Raw genomic sequence first — 17,612 nt, 5'->3', positions numbered from 1 at the left:
TTCTTATGCCTCAGCCTCCCGAGTAGCTGGGATTACAGGCACACGCCACCACGCCTGGCTGATTTTTTGTATTTTTAGTACAGACGGGGTTTCACCATGTTGGCCAGGCTGGTCTTGAACTCCTGACCTCAGGTGATCCGCCTGCCTCAGCCTCCCAAAGTGCTGGGATTACAGGCGTGAGCCACCATGCCCAGTCCAATCTGAGTTTTACAGGCTCAAGGACAAATATGTAACTTAAACATCTTAATATAACTTATACATCTAATAAATAACTCTGGCTCCTGGTCCAGAAATGAGTTACAGTTCTGCTAAGGGTGCAAACTAAAAATCCAGCATTCTCCAGGGATGTTCAATGGGAATCAGGCAGAAGGCTTCCTAGGCCTCCAATCCTACAGCCAATGCAACCTCTTAGCCTTCCTTAATGTCTTTGAAAATCCCCTACACTATCAATAACCTTTCTTCTCCATATCCACAAGAATTGCTCCCAGGACACAAAATAGTATTGCCAGAGACTGGAGGTGGCCAAAATTGATGTGGTACAGTAGCCAAATCACTTCTAGGTATCGCTAATTACAAATATTCACTGCCTTCACTATTAGAAGTATGTGCTGCACTCACACCTATATCCAAAATCTTTGGATCAGCTGTGTGCTGCTCCACTAGGCCATCCCAGTGTCCCCAGAATGTTCTAACTCATTTATATGAGATGGCTAACATTTCATGAGAAGTGACTATATACACGTGTCACATGTCCTCATTTGACTCTCCCAACAGCCGTATAGCATAACGATTATAAACAAAGCCCTAGATGGTTCCAATGTCTGGTTCAGTTCCTTGAGCCACCAACTTTGTAGCCATTTGATCTTAAGAATGGCCAGGCATGGTGGCTCACACCCGTAATCCCAGCACTCTGAGAGGCCGAGTGGGAGGATCATTTGAGGTCAGGAGTTCGAGACCAGCCTGGCCAATATGGTAAAACCCCATCTCTACTAAAAATAGAAAAATTAGCTGGGTGTAGTGGTGCATCCCTGTAGTCCCAGCTACTCAGGAGGCTGAGGCAGAATTGCTTGAACCCAGGAGGAGGTTGCAGTGAGCCAAGATCGCACCACTGCACTCCTCCCTGGGTGACATGAGACTCCATATCAAAAAAAAAAAAAAAAAGAATAGTCACTTAACCAACAGCCTCAACTCCCACATTTCCAAAATAGGTTTAGAAATAGCTAATGTTGGCCAGGCGTAGTGGCTCACGCCTGTAATCCGAGCACTTTGGGAGGCCAAGGCGGGCAGATCACGAGGTCAGGAGATCGAGACCATCCTGGCTAACATGGTGAAACCCCATCTCTACCAAAAATACAAAAATTAGCCAGGCGAGGTGGTGGCAGGCACCTGTAGTCCCAGCTACTCGGGAGGCTGAGGCAGGAGAATGGCATAAACCCGGGAGGCGGAGCTTGTAGTGAGCCAAGATCGCACCACTGCACTCCAGCCTGGGCGACAGAGCAAGACTCCGACTCAAAAAAAAAAAAAAGAAATAGCTAATGTTGGCAGGGCATGGTGGCTCACACCTGCAATCCCAGCACTTTGGGAGGCCGAGGCAAGTGGATCACCTGAGGTCAGGAGTTCAAGACCAGCCTGGCCAACATGGTGAAATCCTGTCTCTACTAAAAATACAAAAATTAGCTGGGCGTGATAGCAGGCGCCTGTAATCCCATCTGCTAGGGAGGCTGAGGCACGAGAATCACTTGAACCCAGGAGGCAGAGGTTGCAGTGAGCTGAAATCGCGCCACTGTACTCCTGCCTGGGTGACAAGAGCAAGACTCCATCTTAAAAAAAAAAAAAAAAAAGAAATAGCTAACACATGTGAATTGCTATGAAGATTAATATAATTGTGTTGGCTACACTAATATAAATTTAGTTTGTTGTATTAATATATTTAATTTACTGTAGTTAGCTATTATCCTCATTTTATAGGTAACAAAATAGAGGCAGCGTTCCTAATATGTCCAAGATCACACAGCCAAGAAGAGGGAGAGCCAGGATTCAAATTCAGGAAACCTCCTGTAGTCCCAACTACTTGGGAGCCTGAGGTAGGAGGATCACTTGAGCCACGTGTTCAAGTGTAGCCTAGGCAACATAGTGAGACCCTCTTAAAAAAAAAAAAAAACTTAAAAAAACTGATTAAAGAGACAACAGTCACTCTTGTCTATACCAAGTCGGTTTACTTTTTTGTTGTTGTTTTTATGTTTTCCTCAGACGGGGTTTCACTCTGTTGCCCAGGCTGGAGTGCAGTGGCATGATCTTAGCTCACTGCAAACTCCACCTCCCAGGCTCAAGAGATCCTCCAGCCTCAGCTGGACTACAGGCACTACTGGTACGTACCACCACGGCTGGCTAGTTTTTTATTTTTTGTACAGATGAAGTTTACCCATGTAGCCCAGGCTGGTCTTGAACTCCTGGACTCAAAAGGATCCGACCACCCCGGCCTCCCAAAGTGCTAGGATTACAAACGTGAGCCATGACACCTGCCCCAAGTCAGTTTTTAAATCAAATCATTTCTCCAAAAAATTTAACTACCTGGGATTACTGCCACATCCTCTCCCTCCTTACCTACCATTTGCCTATCAATACTTATTCATATAAACTCGCTCACTGAGGTAGGTCCTGCCTCCCAGACAATAAATCCCTCAAGGTCAGCCCAAAGCCTGCCTCAGCTAGCTGAGCAAGGCATTTGTTTGTTTATTTATTTGAGACAGGGTCTTGCTGTGTCATACAGGCTGAAGTGCAGTCGCATGATCATAGTTCACTATAACCTCCAACTCCTGAGTTCAAGCAATCCTCTTGCTTCAGCCTCCCAAGTGGCTAGAACTACAGGTGCATGCCACCACAGATGGCTTTTTTTTTTTTTTCTTTTTTCTTTTGGTAGAGACAAGGTCTCACTGTATTGCCGAAGCTGGTCTCAAAATCCTGGCCTCTAGCAATCCTCTTGCCTCAGCTTCCCAAAGCGCTGGGAATTACAGGTGTGAGCTACCACACCTGGCCACATTTGAAGCACTACAGACAGATACATGATTTAAATTTAGACATGAAACCCAGTTTTAAGAATTATTTTCTGGAAAACTATAGACTTTTACCCTTTATGACCTTTCAAAGGTACCTATAGATTGTAAAATTCAGTTTTCCATCTGTTACATAGTATATACTAGGTCCATAAATCCAGTAAATCTGTTTTCATGATGACCTCATCCATCCCATGATGTCCACCTATTTGGCTTAATAGGACAATATGCCTGGAGGACCAACCGTCTGTGCAGACTGTGGCAGAATTTAAGTGATGGGTATGACTAGAACGGTAGCCTACCTGGATAGGCTGAACCCCTCAGTGATAGTCCCATTACCTCCATTACGAGAGAGTCTCAAGCCCACCATGCACACAATTTAAAACAAGGTCCAAACCTCAGAAGAGGGCAGGCTGACAAGGCTAAAAGCCTCTAGGTGGTCTTGTTCCAGGAATAAGCCAACTAAAACTTCTCCAATGAAGGCCAAGTTGTAGAGGTGATAGGTGGAGAAGTTGAAAAATCTGAAGATAGAGTCCATTTTTCCAAAACACACATTCAGTGTCTGTCCTCCCATTCACTCAACCTAACTTTCCCCAAGTTATAGAACTTGAAATCAGCAATCCACAAAGCAAAGAAGCAGGCTATAGGATTAACACAAGTGGCATAATTAAAATAAAAGAGGGGAGGGAGATTTTAAAACAATCTGCAAGAGAAAAATGACAAATGATTTGGCTTTGTAGCTCCTTCTGGCTTGAGCAGTTAGGAGCCTGAGGGCTAAGGCAGCAGGGGCAGCAGGACCTAAAGATGACAAGCAGGCAGAGCTCATCTGGGCCAGGTCACTTTCAAGAGCTGGGGCTGCAACACAGAACATCACCACTGGCCCTGAGAGCACATTTAGCTGTTTTTTGCAGGAACCAAGGGATTGAGACAGTGGCAGAACCCTCACTGGAGAAAAAGGAAGATGACAGAAAGCCACACTGACAAAGAAAAATTGCAAATACACAGGCCACAATCATAACCCTACCATCAACCCTCAATTTTCCAGGGTAATAACCAAAGGTAGGCTTATTAACTTGGCCCTCAGACCACCCCATCACCACGCAGAGAACAAGAAACTTATCAAAATCCTCCTCCCATGCTTTCCCAGTCCTGCAAAGAAATAAAAAGGAGCAGCTAAGCACCTGAAAGCAAAGCAGAGAGCAGAAAGAGAAGCAAGGTAAAGAGCCATGGCCCCAGTACTCCCTGAGATTACCCCAGTTAGCATCCACAAATAAGAACTCACGGTCGTAAGATCGAATGCTTTTGCACGATGGCAAGAGGGAAGAGGACATCTAGGGCAAGATATTCTGTCACAGGCAAGTTCACATGAAGCCAGTGAAGGAGGCAGAAGATAACCCACCTGACCTCCACTTGACTAACACGTACACCTCCCCAAAGTCGCCTTGCCCCAGTAGGCTCCCAAATCGAGTCTTTAAAGCACCTTTTCCCAAAAGAGCATCAGTAAGTTCTCCCATTATCATCCCACTCAACCAGTCTTCCATTTACCCATCACTAAGCCCAACCTCCATTTTGTCCCTGGTTGGAAATGTCATATTTTTTGCCCAGATCCTCGATCCCCAGCCCTACAATAAAAGCACAGAAAGAGTCCTCAATTCCCCACCCAACCCTAGCATCCCTATTTGGTTAGCTTGCACCCCACCCTTTCCCAGATTCTATACCTTCAAATATAAACCCAGCGAGAGGACATCTGAAAACCCTAACAGATAGGGATAGGGAAAGGAGTCTCCGGTGACTATAATGGCAGGGGTTGGCAGGACACAGGAGGATGCTCCATGGTACAGCTCAACAGGCAAAATACGAGCTCTATGGCCAGAATGCCCCATACCTGCTTCAAGTTTTCTCTGCCCTTCCTTATTCCAACCATAGGGCAGTATCAGGCAACGCCATTACCCCCACTCCACTACTGGTTCCTTTCTGGGTCCCAGCCCCAGCACTCATTCCAGCCTACTGCCTAAAGGATCTACTAGCCTGTAAATAGCACGGCAGCCCATTCCCCACTTCCTAAGAGGCCAAACCCCAGAACCATCCCATTGGAACACAGGTTATTCTTGAACTGGAGAAAAGTCAGTGAAAATGGTCAAGCACAGGCAGAGGAAAATGGGCATCATTTACTGCATTTTGGTGTGACTAACTCAAGTTGAGGGCTGAGGACCAGGCCACCTGCCCTGGAAAGTCTGAAAGATGGCAGGCTAGCAGGACGACGATGAGCTAAATCCTTCTGGGCCATAGGGCAATCCTTCTAATTCCCAAGTTCAAACCCCTTTCCTCACCAGTCCTGGGTTCTCTGACTGCCTTCCCTTTAGCTATCATGTCTTCCTGGATGTCAAATTGGCTCCTTTGACACTGAATGCAATCAAGACAATGACAACCAGGTTTCCAAACTGCAAATTGCCCCAAGTTTTATTTGTAGTCCATACAAAAGGGAAAAAAAATTAAGGTTTTCTAACACCACCTACTTGGGGAGATGGGGAAGTGGGACTGTGCCGCTCACCATCAGCTAGAACATTAGTGGTCAGCAGGGACTTGGATACATACCAACTGACTGTCCCAACAGGAACTCAGTCTCAACAGTCTACAGAGGGACAGTCAGGGTACCCTGGACTGCTGGCACAGCTTGGCACATAGGAAATGGTTAAGCTGACCCTTTCCTGGCCTCCTTCCCATCTAAAAAGAAAAAGGCGCCGGCGACCTCAGCTGCAGGTTGCTTCCCCATCCAGACGACCTTAAATATCGCGCACAAAAATAAAAGGGAGCCAGGAAAAAAATAAAAACATAAAAGAAATTCCCATTCTGGGGAGACAGGAGGCAGGGTAGAGGGGAAACCGCAGATCTAGAGCCAGTAGCAAGATTTGCTGCTGAGGCGAAGCAACAAAGTAGGTTACTGCCGAACACTTAACAGGATCATCTCCTGGGGAAGGCCCACATGGTAGAGGGGATGAAAAACCACAACCAGGAAAGGTATGGGCCAGAGTAGTTATAACCTGGATCTGTAACCCTACCCACCTCTTTTCTCCCTCCCTCCCTGTGGTGCCCCATCCCAGGATGGCCCTACATGCGGCGCTGGTAGCCAGAGTGCATCTGAGCCGCCCGCAGGTAATCATTATAGGAGCCCGAATAGCGTGCGTAATCGGAATGGGCATCGGGCAGGCGACGGTAATCCAGCGAGGACTTTGTCGGCGAGCGGCGGAACGAAAGCTGCGACTCTGATAAACGGCGGTAATCAGAGAGCTCGGCTAAACGCCGGTCGGAACCATACCTAGTCGAGAGAAGAAGACAGTTGGTGAATGAGACAATTGAGGGGAGGACTCCAGGTGGGCATTGGGGAGATGCCAATGGGGACAGGGAGGGTGTGATCACAGTGGTCTCCAAGAGATTGGTCTCCTTTTGTCAGAAGGCTCATCACCCTATCCAGGCCAAAAAAATCAAGCCTGGCTTCAACTCAGTGGGAAATCAAACCCTCCACTGAAGTCCTCCCCTCTGAACTAGCCAAGGTGGATTTTGGTCTACATTCCCACACCACAGCAAACTATCTCCGCCCCTGGGCCCTGCAGAGAAAGACCTTGGTTGTTTATCAACAGAACGGCGGATGAAAGCGAGGTCCCCAACTTCCCAGAGTGGACGCACCTTGTAAACTTGCCTTTAGCCAGTGAATGCCAAAGGGACTACTCTTTAACCCACATCCCTGCCAAAGCCAGGACAACCACGTAATAGGCTTAAGGATCCTTGAGACAGTGGGAAAGGATATGGGCCACGGTCCTGCAGGCAGTAGCTCCAATGACACTTGGGCTAGCCTAGACAGGTGACACTGTGCCTGGCCTGACTAGCAGGTACCACCCCAGGCTGAGCACTATGCTCCACCTGAACCCTGGTGACCAGGAAAGTTCATAGACACTGCTCCCCTCGGCCTCTGGACATCCCACAAAAATAGAGAAGAGAAGACCGAGGGAGGGGCCGATGCCTCCAGTTTCCCTCCCATGCCAACCTCAGCCCCTTGCCCTAAGCCCCAGCTGGGGGCAGAGGCGGGGGGGCATACAGTACCTTTTCGACATGGCGACAGCCTTTTTGTAGGGATCGTCGTAGCTGGCCCGGGGTGGGGAGAGGCGGGTACGCTCATAGGGCGGCGGGGTGCTGTTGGCGTTGGCAACGGCCCCCTGGGACATGGACAGGTAGGCTGCAGACGGCTGACCTGCCCCATCGTAGGCATTGCCTGGCTGGCCGCGGTAGGAGGCAGCAGCCTGGGGATGCTGCTGGGCAGCATAGGAAGCAGCCAATGAGGCTGATGACTGAGTGCGGTAAGGAGCTGCCAGGGTGGCAGAAGGTTGGGCCCCGTAGGCTGCTGCGGCACCATAGGAGCCAGTGGCCGCAGCAGCCGACTGAGCCCCATAGGAGCCTGAAAGGCCCATTGATGCTTGGGCCCCGTAACTATTCAGCTGGGTCTGCACAACCGGCTGGGCCCCATAGGAGCCAGCCATTGGGGTAGTGGCCTGTGCGGCGTAGGCTGCTGGCTGGCTGGCATAGGCAGCAGCTGTGGCTGGCTGTGCCACATAGGCAGCAGGTTGGGAAGAGTAGGAAGCAGCCTGCTGTGCAGCATATGGGGCAGACTGGGCATTGTAAGAGGCCGAGGGCTGGGCATTATATGAAGCTGCCTGGGCTCCATAAGCTAGTGAGGAGGCTGCAGACTGGGCCCCATAGGAGGCTGCCTGAGCCCCGTAGGAGCCTAAGGAGGAAGCTGCTCCCTGGGTGTTGTAGGAAGCAGCAGCTGCACGAACCCCATAGGAAGAGGCAGCCTGGGCGCCGTAAGAGGATGGCTGGTTACCATAGGAGGCAAGGGAGGAACCCTGAGCCCCATAGGAGTTGAGCGAAGAAGCTGCAGCTGCCTGACCCCCATAGGAGGAAAGGGCCGAGGCTGAGGGCTGGGCTCCACCATATGGGCCGAGTGAAGAAGCTGCAGCAGACTGGGAGCTAGGACTAGCCAGCTGGCCCCTGTATGGTGCCCCAAGGGAGACAGAGGGCTGAGCGCGGTAAGAGGCTGCCTGGGCTGTCATGGGCTGAGTCCGATAGCCAACACCCAAAGAGGCAGAAGGCTGGGCCCTGTAGGCAGCTCCCAGTGACACTGACGGCTGGGCCCGGTAGGTAGCTGGCTGGGCCGTCAGAGGAGCCACATAAGAGGCTCGGGGAGGTGAACGGCGCAGAGGGCTGCGGTCGCGACCAAAGAAGGGTGGTGTGGGCTGACGGGCTTGCCCATCAAAGCCACCAGTGCTGTTGCCAAAAGCCTGCTGGTAGTCGAAGGTGGCAGAGAAGCCACCAGTTCCAGGGAAGGCCGTATCCCCAGCCCCTGGTTTCTTGGTCTTGTCCCCAGACTGGACAGCCAGGCCAGGCCCCTTCTTCTGACCCTTGGTGGAGAGTTCCACGTTGATGCGCTTGCCCTTCACTTCTTTGCCGTTGAGCTGCGCGATTGCGGCTTTGGCATCTGCTTCCTTCTCCATGTGAACAAACGCGTAGTCTGATAAAGCAGCAGACAGAGGGTTAGCAATTAGGGGGGCAGGGCATGCTACCTGATGGATCCCAAATTGGACACACAACAGCACCCAGCTGTTGCCAGCTACCTCCAAGGCCTCCAAACCCTCCTCTCCAGGAGTATGTCATAAAATGTAGCTCCCATATAACAAAGCTTCTGACTGTCCCAAGCAGTCATCTTTGCCTACAGCCTTCTTCCCATTCTCCCCTTTACAAACCCTGCCACCTCACCCAACTTCCTGGTGAGAGAAGAAGGAGCAAAGATGAACTGCAACACAGGATAAAAATCTTCACATCTCCTGAAAGTACAAACCAGCAGAACAAAATGCAGAAAGCGTTCCTAGATCACTCAGTTCTTCAGTGTTCTCAACCCAAACTCACCAAACAGCTTTGAGGCCTAGCTCACTTTTGAGGCCTAACTCTCAAACACTGGAAATGACCATTCACGTTTTGGTATGACCCATCTCTCAGCCCATGTCCAATTAAGGCAAGAGAGTTAGACTGCAACAAGCAAGCAGTTCACAACATTCCAATATGATCTCTCCGCTTTTTCACAGTACTTCCCAAGTTTTCAAAGCACTCTTAGGTACAGGAGGACCTCATTTGGGCCTCACAATCCTGTGAGGTAGGCAGGGCAAAGAATCATCACCTCCATTTAACAGGTGGACATACATGCTCAAGAGTTTTTATATGGCTTGCCCCACTCAAAGTGTGTTAGAGTCAGGACCAGAATCACAGCTCTTCCAATGCCCCTTTGCTACACAATCTATCCCTGAGAAGTCAAGGTATAAGGCAGGACTGTGTAATATGACTAAAAATTTAGGCTTAGAAGCAGAGAAGATGGACCCTGTGTAAGCCAATGAGGTATGGGAATAGAAACTAAGCCCACTGGCTGAGTTCATGCCCAATCCCCCTGTCCCAGACCACACTGCATCCTCCACTGTTTCCTCTTTAAGGGACAGAGGTATACCTTACACCTTGGGCTTCTGTTCACAGAGCAGACTGCTTACCAGAAAGATCTGGTTTCTCACCTATAAGGTATGAAGCTGCAATTACTGCAGCTAACAGGCTCTGCTAACCAGGTTACCCCTGCAGCTCTCATTATGACCTGAATAAGCTGTGGTAGGAGAAGACAGGATGCCGGTCTCAAAGCTATACTTATCTACTACACAGAAGGAGAAAACTTCAGGGAATGAAGGAATGGAAAGAAATTCTCATGTCCACACTCACAAAGCACAGGCAGAATCTGAAGGAGAGAATCCTGCCCCTAGGAAATAAGGCTCTAAGCTTAGCTCCATTCTCGACCTGTGGCTACTCTTAGATAGCATCCAAGTACCAGGATGCTATCTGTCACATCAGTTTAAGAAACAAAGAGCTACCCAGATGACAATACTAAGATAAGAAACATTCTTAATAACCTCCAAACAAGGGTCCTCATTTTTAGAAATTTCGTACTGGGATGCCTTATCTAGCTGCTCCTACAGAACAAGTCATTTCCCTGGATTTGAAGACAATGACACAAGACTCAGGATAATGGGGAAAAAAATGCAATCAATAAGTAGAAGTCAGAAGTGTGGCATAGCACAAAAGGGATCCTTAATTAGGAATTCAATGGTCTCAGTTCCAGACCCAGGTATCACTGACTTGTTATAAGATCTTAGGAAACTTACCATTTAAGCAGGTACAGGGGCTCATGCCAGGGCTTTGGGAGGCCAAGGCAGGCAGATCACCTGAGATCAGGAGTTCAAGATCAGCCTGACCAACATGGTGAAACCCTGTCTCTACTAAAAATACAAAAATTAGCTAGGTGTGGTGGTGCACACCTATAATTCCAGCTACTTAGGAGGCTCTGGGGCAGGAGAATCACTTGAACCTGGGAGGTGGAAGTTGCAGTGAGCCGAAATGGCACCACCGTACTCCAGTCTGGGTGACACAGCAAGACTCCATTTCAAAAAAAGAAAAAAAGAAAAGAAACTGGCCAAGCACGGTGGCTCACGCATGTAATCCCAACACTTTAGGAAGCCCAGGTGGGTGGATCACCTGAGGTCAGGAATTCGAGACCAGCCTGGCCAACATGGTGAAACCACGTCTCTACTAAAAATACAAAAATTACCAGGGCGTGGTGGCTGGCACCTGTAATCCCAGCTACTCCAGAGGCTGAGGGAGGAGAATCACTTGAACACGGAAGAAAAAGAAGGAGGTTGCAGTGAGCCAAGATCACTGCACTCCAGCCTGGGTGACAAGCGCAAAACTCCGTCTCAAAAAAAATAAAAAGAAACTTACCATGTATTTCCTCCGACACATCTATCCTACCTACCTCAAAGTTAAGAGGTTCAAGAGAAAAGACAAAAGTGCCTTGTAAGATACGAACAGCTACAGAATAAGGAATTATGATTATTCAAACCTAGAAATAACCAGAGATTTATTTCCCTATAGAATATTATCTTTCATCTCAAGCAAAACACAATGCCATGCAAACTTAGAAGCTGGCACAGACGATAAAAGAACACAATGAGACCAGGCGCAATGACTCACACCATAATCCCAGCACTTTGGGGAGGCCGAGGCAGGCGGACCACCTGAGGTCAGGAGTTCAAGACCAGCCTGACCAACAAGGTGAAACGCCGTCTTTACTAAAAATATTAAATTAGCCGGCTGTGGTGGCATGTGCCTGTAATCCCAGCTACTCAAGAGGCCGAGGCAGGAGAATCACTTTAACCCGGGAGGCGGAGGTTGCAGTGAGCCAAGATCGTGCCACTGTACTCCAGCCTGGGCAAAAAGGATGAAACTCCTTCTCAAAAAAAAAAAAAAGAACAAAATGAATTATCACAACTCTGTCCTCAACACTCCCATGGCCAGAGCCTTATCTACCACCTGTGAAAAGCTACGTGTTTCCTTTGGCCTAGCCATAAGGCACTAAAGTTGTCCTGTGATCCTTCATCTCCACTTTGAATAGAGTAAGCTTAAAAAAAAAAAAAAAAAAAAAACAACCAGCATGTGGCCTAAGAGCCCTTTAAAAGCAGAGGCTGGGCCAGGCATGGTGGCTCCCTCCTGTAATCCTAATACTTTGGGAGACTGAGGTGGAAGGATGGCTTGAGCTCAGGAGGTCAAGACTACAGTGAGCCACAATCACGCCACTGCACTCTGGCCTGAGCAACAAAGCGAGACCCTAAAGAATGAATAAATATTTTAAAAAATCTTTAAATAAAAAATAAAAATAAAACCAGAGGCTGAGGTAATCCTCGGGAATAGCAAAACCACCTGGAGATGGCAAGCAGAAAGGCCCAAAGTGAAGGGGAAGCAGAGTTGCTGGAGCTCATAGGCACTTGTTGCAGGGAGGGGCCTCCAGACATTCTGAGGGAATATTAAAGAACAATTCTAACAGTCCTGATTATTCTATCCACAACTTCCTGACACTAGAATGAGACAAAAACTTCCATGGGCTTACAAGAGCATTTGGACATCCCACTGTCTGTTTCCCTCCTTAGTGAGTTTTATTCAGACCAAGTGGTGAAATCTGAAAATTGAGATTTCACATGTATGATTCAAATGACTACCCAAATGAGTTTTATAACTGATCAAAAAATTTAAAAACCCAAGCTGGGCATGGTGGCTCACACCTGTAATCCCAACACTTTGGGAGGCCGAGGCAGGAAGATCACCTGAGGTCAGGAGTTCAAGACCAGCCTGGCCAACATAGTGAAACCCTGTCTCTACTAAAAATTCAAAAATTAGCCAGGTGTGGTGGCCTGTAGACCCAGCTACTTGAGAGGCTGAGGCAGGAGAATTGCTTGAACCCAGGAGACGGAGGTTGCAGTGAGCCAAGATCTCACCACTGCACTCCAGCCTGGGCAACAGAATGAGACTCTGTCTCATAAAAAAAAAATAATAAATATATAAATAACATAAAAATAAATACAAAATTTAAAAATCCATCTGATACAATTATAACCAAATTGTATCAGGAAGTTTCTAAGCCTGACATTGGAGGGGAAAAGTGTGAATAAGTTGCCCAGCTAACTCAACTGCATCCTGTAGTGAGAAGCCCCATCACAGTAAGTGCAAAGCACAGACCTAGCTAGATTAAAGATGCCCTAACACCCAAGTACTCCTAAGACCATTAAAACCAGAGATCTGAAAAATTCCAGGAACCTTCTTGCCCACAGATCTAATTCAAGGAAAACTCTGAAGGAAATCACTGCATTGGGACTATCAAGTAATGTTTTACAGAGATCTCCAAATGGTCTGGTGGCATCACAAGTCCTCCAGTAACAAAGTTAAGTGAATCCAGAAAAACAAGTTCTCCTATCTTAAGACTAAAAATCTTAAACTTGAGGGCTAGGCGCGGTGGCTTGCGCCTGTAATCCCAGCACTTTGGGAGGCTGAGGCGGGCGGATCACAAGGTCAGGAGATCGAGACCATCCTGGCTAACACGGTGAAACCCCGTCTCTACTAAAAATACAAAAAATTAGCTGGGCGTGGTGGCGGGCGCCTGTAGTCCCAGCTACTCGGGAGGCTGAGGCAGGAGAATGGCGTGAACCCAGGAGGCGGAGCTTGCAGTGAGCCGAGATGGCGCCACTGCACTCCAGCCTGGGCGACAGAGCCAGACTCCGTCTTAAAAAAAAAAAAAAGAAAAGAAAGAAAAAATCTTAAACTTGAAACTACAGAGCTCTGTATAGGAAGAAGAAACAGTCACTCACAAAAATGAAGAGAAGATATTTTCCTCTTTTGTCTTTCAGATCTCCCCACAAGTCTGTACATGTTTCCAGAAGCTGTTCATCTTTGAACACCCAATAGGAGGAAGCTGTGGAGTGGTTACAATCCACTGTTGCTATTGAGATTTCTGTTCTACAAATCCTATCTAAGCTCCTGGAGTAACCAAGCAACTATGTTGTTTTTTTTTTTCCTGTGAAATAAAACAGAGCTGGTTGTCTGGTGCAACACCAAGCTTCTGTGCTTTTCAAAGCCCTGTCAGCCAACACAAGGAGACTCAATCAAATGACCATTCCCAGCATAAGAAATGAGTACACTCTTTAGAGAGCCAGTCGCTTCTACTACACTCCCAACTTTCAACCCTCACTTTCCGTCATCACAAACAGATAAAAAGACATCAGTGGAGGATATGATGTTCAAATCTTTCCCAGTCTCTTACATCAAAGTATGTCAGGAGCTCTGTTACACAACAATGTAACTGCAAATAGTTGACCACCACTCCCGGAGTAAGTCAATGCATTTTTGCTAATCAAATGTTTACAAAGGAACAAAATGCACAAAACTCCGTCTAACTCTCACAAGGAGTCAGCCAGGAGTTCTAAAAATTCATGTGCAGTTATGCACTTCACCCGCATCGTCACTTGGTGTTGGGTCCCAAGCAAATTTCAGGCAAATTTTTGACTTTCTCTACCACCTGAAAGCCAGCAAGAAGCCTGAGTTCCAGGTAGACTGTCCCTTCAGATGTTTGACTCTAGACTCTCAACCTAGTAGCCACTCTACCTAACAACCACAAAAGAAACTTGGTAAGTCAAACACAAAACTCTCACAAATGAGACTCATATACCCCATCCTTTTGCTGGACAAGTACCCAATCTGAGACCCTCCCCCACCACTCTTTTACTCTAAACAAAAGCAAAAATCCATGCACCATACAGCCTGCCTCAGAGCACCCAGCAGGAAAGCCCGATTCCGGATAGTCGTGGACTTGTATAACCTGAGTTGAGGAAAATAGAATGCAATATTAATGCAGAACAAGGACTTGTTCCTAGTAGTGGACACTATGACCCTTTATATTTCCCCCACTTAAAGGACTAGGAATGGCCCCAAACATGTGCCTTTCCAGGACAGCAAATGAAATATCTTGGTGGGATAAATAAACACTTGCACCCACATTTATTTCCTATCCCTGAAACTTCTCACACAGGCTATGAGCAGGTATGAACCCACCAGGAGTAGGGCATCAGATACTCCCAGGCTGCATCTTCCAAAATGACAGGGCAAAGTTAACTCTGATCTGTTCCCAAGTGGAGCAGAGACTGGCCACATACACAAGGGCTGTCCCACCAAATCTTGCCAATGTAAAAGATAAAGAGCTTAAGGGATAAAAACTCAAGCTATGAAAAAGTCAACTGGGTCCCTAGTCAGGCTTAAATTATGGTGACACATTTTTCTCGAAGAAAAAGCACCGGGATCTGCCCTGAGAATCAGACTACTCAAGCAATGACTACTACTGATTCAGTAAACCGTGTTTAGCCACTGTTTAATGAAGAGCTCTCACAGACCCCTCCCCAGGACCCCCTCAGCCAGAGTATGCCCCCCTGCAAAGTCACCAAGCTTATAAAAGAATGACACTGCCCTAGGGCACTGGCTTGGCATGTAAAGACTACGCAGAAGGGGACTTCATAAAACAAGCTTTCTCGCACATGCAAAAGGCTGGGGTTTCCAGTTGACAGATGTAAAATCGAGCCCAAAGAAAAACCCCAAGTTTGAGGGAGGAGAAAAGCACAGAGCTGCCACGCCTAACCTACCTAATATTGAAAGGCCAAAGTGATTCGGAAGGGGCCCCTCTCGTACTCACGTGTAACTGTGCCCATGAGTAGACCCATGCCAGACAAGACTAAAAGACCCCAGCCCGAGAAACGTCCAAGGGCCCCGTTACCTTCCGCTTGAGCACATTCATCGGGAGGGAACAGGAGGGCGGCCTTGGGGCGTCAGCCCCCACCTTTTCCCTCTTCCCTTGCTCTGACCGACGTCTGGAGAGGAAGTGGGGAAGTGGAGAAATCTTCCCCGCTTCATGATCCGGCTTGTGCCCGTCACTTCCCAATTTCCGCTGGGTGCCAGGCCCAGGAGACCAGGAGAAGGCGCGCCCCCGGAACACTCGCAAGGCTCTCAGGCGCGTCCCCGGCCCCGTAGCTTGGCTCGCAGTGGCCGCCGCACCCACCCAGAGCCGCTTCCTCCTACTTGGTGGACGGTTCCTGGACCGCAGGGGAGGAGGGTGGCTCTACCCAACGCGCCCCCAACACCTCCGACCTGCTCCCGCGCACTTCCCCACCCCTCCCAACCGCGCAGTGACCGACCCCCGGGTAAGGGGCGTGGCTAACAGGCAGAGTGCCCCGAGCGCGCCCCCGCCCCCGAGCGCGCCCCCGCCCCCGAGCGCGCCTCCGCGTTACCTTTCACCACGTCACACTCGATGACGCGTCCGCGGCGCTCGAAGAGGCTGCGCAGTTCCTGGCTCGTGCATGCAGCCGACACATTGCCCACGAAAATCTTCCAAGTATTAAGAGGCCTTGGGCGCGACATCTCCACCACGAGCGCGCGCCCCGGCCGCAGCTCGTGGCCGTGCAGGGCTTCGATGGCGCGCAGCGCGCCCGCGTTCTCGCGCATGTGCACGAAGGCGAACTGTTTCATGACGGCGCAGCTCATGACCGTGCCGTAGGGCGCAAAGAGGGCTGCCAGCTCCTCCGGAGTCGTATCCGCCCCGTCGACGTTGCCCACGAATATCTTCATTTTGTCGCCGCAGCCACCTTCCTGGAGAGCGGGGACCTCTCCTCCAGCGACAGGCAAGACGTCCGAACGACCGGCAGTCCTCCTCAGGAATGGCTGGCGACCGAGAACCCCGCCGCGCAGGCGCCCTGGCCTAGCCAATGGGGACTCGCATCCCGCGCGTCCAGCGACCAATCAGAAACGCTGAGGGAAGATGTGCTCAGGCACAGCCAATCCCAGAGGGCCTAGAGCCCGCTCGTTAGCTGAGGGGGTGGGAAAGGGACGACCAACCGCCACAGCCCGTGGCGGGAGGGGGGGTTGGGAAGAAGAGGGAGGGCTGAAGAGAGGAGAACGCGCGCGAGCGGCGCCGGCGGCAGAGAGGCCTAGTCTGTAAGGCGGCCTCTGGCCCGGGTGGGGCTGGGACCGGCGGGCTCCCAGGAAAACTTTGTTCAATTGGAAGTCAGGGCTCCTCCCATTCTGGAAGCCCTGTCCAAACCCGCGCCTGGAGGTGGCCGCGTGAGTGTACGGGGGAAGGCCGGGCCTGGCGGGAGAAACCAGGACAGGCGCCTTGAGTCGGCAAACGGCTCCCAGGACTGTGCTGAGCACCGCGAGGGGACCTGAGGCAGGCCCCGGAGAAGCCCTCGTGCCATTAATTGATTCTTTGGAAACATTCCCTGGGGTTGCTGAGGTCCTGGCAGCCGGTGAAAAATCAAAGGCCTCTGCCCTGATGGAATTCCCAGTCAAGAAATAATGGAATGACGCTATTGTATGTTGAAGGTTTTCATAATAAACAGTTTAATAAACGAGAAAATTAATTCTGCAGGAAGCAAAAGTTGAGCCTTAAAAAAAATTTTAGTCCGGGAGCGGTGGCTCACGCCTGTAATTCCAGCACTTTGGGAGACCAAGGCAAGCAGATCACCGGAGGTCAGGAGTTCAGGACCAGCCTGGCCAACATGGTGAAACCCCGTCTCTACTAAAAATACAAAATTAGCCGGGCGTGGTGGTGCGCGCCTGTAATCCCAGCTACTTGGGAGGCTGAGGCAGGAGAATCACTTGAACCCGGAAGGCGGAGGTTGCAGTGAGCCAAGATCACGCCACTGCACTCCAGCATGGGCGACAGAGTGAGATTCCGTCTCAAAAATTTTTTTAAACAGATTTGAGTATGTAAATAAGATTGTTGCATGGCAGACAACATCAAAAACATAGACATGTGACAAACTCAGGGAAATATTTGCCTACGTGTTCAGTCAACAAATAGCACCTACCATGTGGACACCACCAAGAAGAATATAGCAGTGAACAAAAAAAAAATGACAGAAATCCCAACCTTCTTGGATCTTATGGTGGGGAGAGACAGGCAAGAAATAAGTAAAACATAAGCGTGTTAGATGGTGATGAGGACTTGGAGTAATCAAGGGAACTAAGCCATCCTCTGAGGGAAGATCATGCCGGCCAGAAAGTACAAGTCAAAGAGTGCTGGGGCAGAAGCAAATCTGGTTCAAGGAA

General features: G+C 49.3%; 1 protein-coding gene across 3 annotated transcripts; it reads right to left on the bottom strand.

The window, feature by feature from the left end:
• Positions 1–5,486: 5,486 nt before the first annotated feature.
• RBM14 (RNA binding motif protein 14) lies at positions 5,487–17,398 on the bottom strand. Of its 3 annotated transcripts, none has more exons than XM_003828687.5 (3): positions 15,794–17,398; positions 7,152–8,616; positions 5,487–6,369 (listed from the first exon to the last, which is right to left on the bottom strand). In XM_003828687.5, the coding sequence occupies exons 1-3, from the start codon at positions 16,128–16,130 to the stop codon at positions 6,162–6,164; spliced, it is 2,010 nt and encodes a 669-aa protein (XP_003828735.1). In that variant the 5' UTR covers positions 16,131–17,398; the 3' UTR covers positions 5,487–6,161. The 3 variants fall into 3 exon arrangements, with proteins under 3 accessions (XP_003828735.1, XP_063464658.1, XP_063464659.1); XM_063608588.1 differs by having other exon boundaries at positions 8,506–8,616; XM_063608589.1 differs by lacking the exon at positions 7,152–8,616.
• Between the last annotated feature and the right edge of the window lie 214 nt (positions 17,399–17,612).

This window comes from Pan paniscus, chromosome 9 (genome assembly GCF_029289425.2).
Source record: "Pan paniscus chromosome 9, NHGRI_mPanPan1-v2.0_pri, whole genome shotgun sequence".
Classification (NCBI taxonomy): Eukaryota; Metazoa; Chordata; class Mammalia; order Primates; family Hominidae; genus Pan; species Pan paniscus.
The sequence above is the reverse complement of the archived record's forward strand: the minus strand, read 5'-3'. Positions and strand labels throughout refer to the sequence as shown.

Bases quoted from the DNA above. Each gene is read 5' to 3' on its own strand.
- RBM14 (XM_003828687.5), bottom strand. From the start codon at position 16,130: ATGAAGATATTCGTGGGCAACGTCGACGGGGCGGATACGACTCCGGAG. The intron at 8,617-15,793 runs GTAACGCGGAGG...CTGCTTTATCAG, and splicing joins CGAGTGTGACGTGGTGAAAG to ACTACGCGTTTGTTCACATG. The intron at 6,370-7,151 runs GTACTGTATGCC...TCTCTCGACTAG, and splicing joins GCTGTCGCCATGTCGAAAAG to GTATGGTTCCGACCGGCGTT.